The 4,431-nt window shown below is 45.5% G+C and overlaps 1 protein-coding gene across 1 annotated transcript; it reads right to left on the minus strand.

Annotated features, from left to right (window-relative positions):
• Positions 1-1,320: 1,320 nt before the first annotated feature.
• Positions 1,321-3,968, minus strand: junbb (JunB proto-oncogene, AP-1 transcription factor subunit b). The gene has a single exon (XM_027022055.2). It carries the CDS (start codon positions 2,800-2,802, stop codon positions 1,837-1,839), a length of 966 nt encoding a protein of 321 aa, XP_026877856.1. The 5' UTR covers positions 2,803-3,968; the 3' UTR covers positions 1,321-1,836.
• Between the last annotated feature and the right edge of the window lie 463 nt (positions 3,969-4,431).

The raw sequence follows: 4,431 nt of genomic DNA on the forward strand, positions 1-4,431 counted from the left end.
TATCTCGGGATATTAGAATGTACAGACTACTAATCCAGACTGGTTTTGTTACCTAATCTCAAGGACAGTAATATTCTATTTGCCAGATGACAACGGCTCGAGAAACACAGCCCATAACATCCAGTTTGAGAAGAAATTATAAAATGTAAACAGCATTTTCTAAAATTAGGCATATAACAGATATGGATGAATTATAAAACAGCACATGATTTGATTGCACTGTTTTAGGTTTATTTTAAGATCGTTTGGTCGCGAGCACTCGGTGTTTAAACTTTGTGCATTCAGAGTAAGAAAACGAAAAATTAAAAGTTAAAACACAAAGAAAATTCTACCATTAAGTTGAATACCAGCCCTTCGTATTTTGTATTTAGGTCACTAGGTCTCGCCCTATATAAATCCTGACTATGTCATGACTGGCCTACAAGTTCCGGTCCGGATTGGACCGCTATACGTTGTTGTGGGGCGAGCCCTCGATTTTCTGATTGATGATTGATGTAGCCCAATCATATTTTCAAGGTAGATGCAAAGGAGCTAGAAAGTAACTTGGGTTGTTATTACTAATAAATAACTAAACTTCAGATATTTCTCCGTTGACAAAACATTTAGCAAAACATCAAAATGTCCTTCGTGGCTTTTTCTCTGACCACGGTGGATAAAGGAGAACCACACGCTTAGGTGGTCGTGTTCACCTTCGGAACCCCCATCTCTCCCTTTTCCGGTTCTGTAGATGTCGGCTTTAGCCAGACTGGAGAGATACGCGCACTCCCGTGGAGGCGGGGCGTCTCAGAAAGACCCAGTGACGTAGGCAGCACAAAACCGACCATATATGGATCTGCTGTTTGACGTAAGGGAGGAAAGACCTCCCGCCCAAACACTGGGTGCGTAAAAGTGCGGAACCTGGCCGTGACGCAACGCAGGGGCCTCACAGACCAATACAGGACGCGGCTAAACTTGGAGACAAATTCACCGCGTAAATGGAGGGGGATTTTTTTTAATATATATCTTTTTCTCTCTCTCTCTCTCTCTCTCTCTCTCTCTCTCTCTCTCTCTCTATATATATATATATATATATATATATATATATATATATATATATATATATATATATAGATAGATAGATAGATAGATAGATAGATAGATAGATAGATAGATAGATAGATAGATAGATAAGCTCACAGCCCTAAAACTGTGGACTCTTGATGGAAAATAACTAGAAGAGTCTTACTTCGAGGAACGGAATGGTAATCAGTTACGTAACATACGGAAGTTCCTTCCAGTCAAGAAAAGGTGTAAATAAGAACACAACACGAATACGGAAAATATATTTAAATGTTTTTACTTAAATAAACAGCGCACAAATTAAAAAAAACAAACAAAAAATAAATTGTAAACATGAGACATTGTTAACAGGAGTCAGGATCAACCTGACTGAAAACAATAATAATAATTTACACATTTAGGATAGCCGTATTGCATGACAATATCGGATGCATTTACGTAATAGGCTACTAACATACAAATCTCCCTTTGATCATAACGAGAACGACGTTATTGACATGGAGTAGGCTACTGGCCTGTTTCTTCTGCCTCAGAACAGTTTGTACTCGACTCTTGTTCAGTTCTGTGTTTGTGTATTCGCTGCTGCACCTCGTTTTCTTGCCCCTTGGACGGTGCCCAGCAATCGGAAGTACCATTTCACAATCTCCTGCGTCCCAGTAGAATATTGTTATGTCCCAGTGGTACTCAGATGGCACGTACATGAATGTCAAACAGTCTTCCAGTGTTTTTCTTTCCCCCTTCCGATAAATGTTAGTGAATAGGCCTGCGCCTTTCGGTTCAGAACGCCTCCATCTTGCTCGTCAGCATGAGCTGACAGCCGCTGCTTACGTGTCTGAGCACCTTCTGCTTCAGCTGGGCGACCTGCTCCCGGAGCACGGACGCGGTGTTGGACAGCCCCGCGTTGTCCGACTTCAGGACTTTGACTCGGTCTTCCAATCGCGCGATGCGCTCCAGCTTGCGCCGCCGGCACTTGGTCGCAGCCAGGCGGTTTCGCAGCCTCTTACGCTCCGCCTTGATCCTCTCCTGGGTCTCCATGTCGATCGGCGACATGGGCGGCGTGCCGTCGCTGTTGTGCATGTCTGGCACGGTTTGCGGTTCTTCTTTCAGAGCCACGAAGCGCTGCGAAGTGACTCCGGCGGCCGTGGTTAGGGGGTTCTGGAAAGGGAGCGTCGAGGTTTCCGGGTGCTGGCTTTGCTGTATGTGCGGTGGCAGGTAGCTAATCGTGGCCGAGGGGTAGCTGGATGCGGAAGAAGACAGGCTGGGTGCCGGACAGTACGCGTTCAGTGTGGTGTAGATGGGAGGCTCGGGTTGCAGGGAGGAGCCGAACACGGAGGCAGTGGCCGAGCACGTCGTCACTCCTCCGGCTCCAATAGACACGTTGGGCGGGGGCTGGTTCATTTTATGCAACTCGTCCAGGGCTTTCACGAACCCTTCAGCAAAACCCTCCTGCTCGTCGGTGATGCCCCGGCCGTACAGGTACTGTCCTGGCGTAGGAGTTGTGATGACACCGTTGCTGTTCTGGATGATGAGCCTCTCTAGCTCTGGGGCCGCGAGCTTGAGGGATCCGACATCCGCGCTGACTGCCTGGTACAGATCAGACTTGAGGTTCCGATACGGCACCGCCAGGTTCAAGTCCATAGCCTGCTTCTGAAGTTTGTAGTCGTGCAGAGCGGCGTCTGAGTGGCCATAACCCAGCAAAAATGAGTCGTCGTGGTAAAACGGTTGTTCCATTTTTGTGGACATAGAGTCGTTAAATGGAAGTCTCTTTTGCTTACCTACAGCACCCCTTTTTTCAGTGAAATGTCCCGTTAAATCAAACGCCTCGGGCAGCTATCAAAGATCAGTCTCTCTTAAGCAAAATTCAAATGTCGGTCCTTCTCTCAAGCACTCACAGACTGTCCGATCATACGACGGAGCTGGCAGAAATGTCCCAACACAGAAGAACCGCGGGTCAGCGTTGAGACGCGCAAAACCTCAAATGAGACGATGTCCAAAGATCTTCCCAGATTCCGTTGTGAGTCGGATGTCTGTACAAAACGAATGGAAAAGAAAGTCAGGGAGGCACGTGCTGGCAGTGGCCCTGCGACTTTTTTAATCAAACGCGAAGGTTCATATGGATTGGTGAGCTGAGCGCCACATTGTCTTTTATACCGACGGCGGTCGGCTCCTACTGTCGGGACGTTGCTGATTGGTTGAGATTTTTGCGTCGACCGCTGACCACGCCTCGCCTGTTACGCGCCGTGACGTAATTGCCGGGAACTGCAGGGACTGTAAACAAGCCCCTGGATGAGAGGGGACGAGGCCATAAACTGTTATAATGCGAGCATTGCAATTTATGCGTTCACTATATAAAACAAGAGAATGCATAATTGAACAATGTGCTGGCCGCAGCGCATGGACTCTGTGGCTGCGCGCGTTTTTAAAGGTACGTAGTACTGCATTTTTGTTAGGCTATTATTAAAAAAAAAAAAGAAGAAAATTCATCAGGTATTTGTAATATCCAGGTCTTGCTTTAAGTGTTTTTTTAATACTGCTAAGGCCAGTTAATTCGCGATTATTCGCAAATGTCCCGCCTGTAGTCTCTCGTGCAGTACTGAAAAGGAGAGAGACCGAGCTCTTCATGCAGGTGCGCGAGTCTAAAGGTATTACAAGTGGAATAATCATATTAATTTAGTACTCTAGGACTTCTTACATCCTCGGACTGTACACAAGACATGTCAGAATGACAAAACTTGGCGTTTTGTACTGCTGAATCAGCCGAGATAACGCTGGCAAAATGCTTAATAAACACAACAATCTGTGTTAAAGCAGCGTTGTTATGGTCAGTGGCTTCAAGAAGCACTACACGCGCCAACTTTTTGCAGGAAAACGAGTCCAAATATGGGCACGATGACGTTTAAGTTCCTTGTGGGAAAAGCGGGAAGCCCAACCCACTCCATCTTTGAACAGGAGAGGTGACTCTTGTTTTGGGGTGTTTTTTAACGGTCAATATATTTGATTCAAGATGGTTCAGGTTCTGCATTCCTTTGCGTATTGAAGCTCCATTAATCTATTTATCAATTATACAGATAGCATAGCTCTCGCTCTCTCTCTCTCTCTCTCTCTCTCTCTCTCTCTCTCTCTCTCTCTCTCTCTCTCTCTCTCTCTCTCTCGCTTTCTCTGTATGTGTGTATGTATATATGCACTCGGTATTAAAAATAATGTAACAGATAATAACCTCAAATACATCTTTAACACATCCATGCGGTCAGAACGGTATATAATAACACTTGGCTCCAACTACAATGAAATGCAAATAAACAATTTTCAGATTAAGAAAAAGAAAACCTGTCGAAAGGTGAGAGAAGACGTTTACTTACAACAGCCTCGACA

This window comes from Electrophorus electricus, chromosome 4 (genome assembly GCF_013358815.1).
Source record: "Electrophorus electricus isolate fEleEle1 chromosome 4, fEleEle1.pri, whole genome shotgun sequence".
NCBI classification, from domain to species: Eukaryota; Metazoa; Chordata; class Actinopteri; order Gymnotiformes; family Gymnotidae; genus Electrophorus; species Electrophorus electricus.

What these genes read in the sequence shown, in the direction of transcription:
- junbb (XM_027022055.2), bottom strand. Translation starts at nt 2,802, where the DNA reads ATGTCCACAAAAATGGAACAACCGTTTTACCACGACGACTCATTTTTG.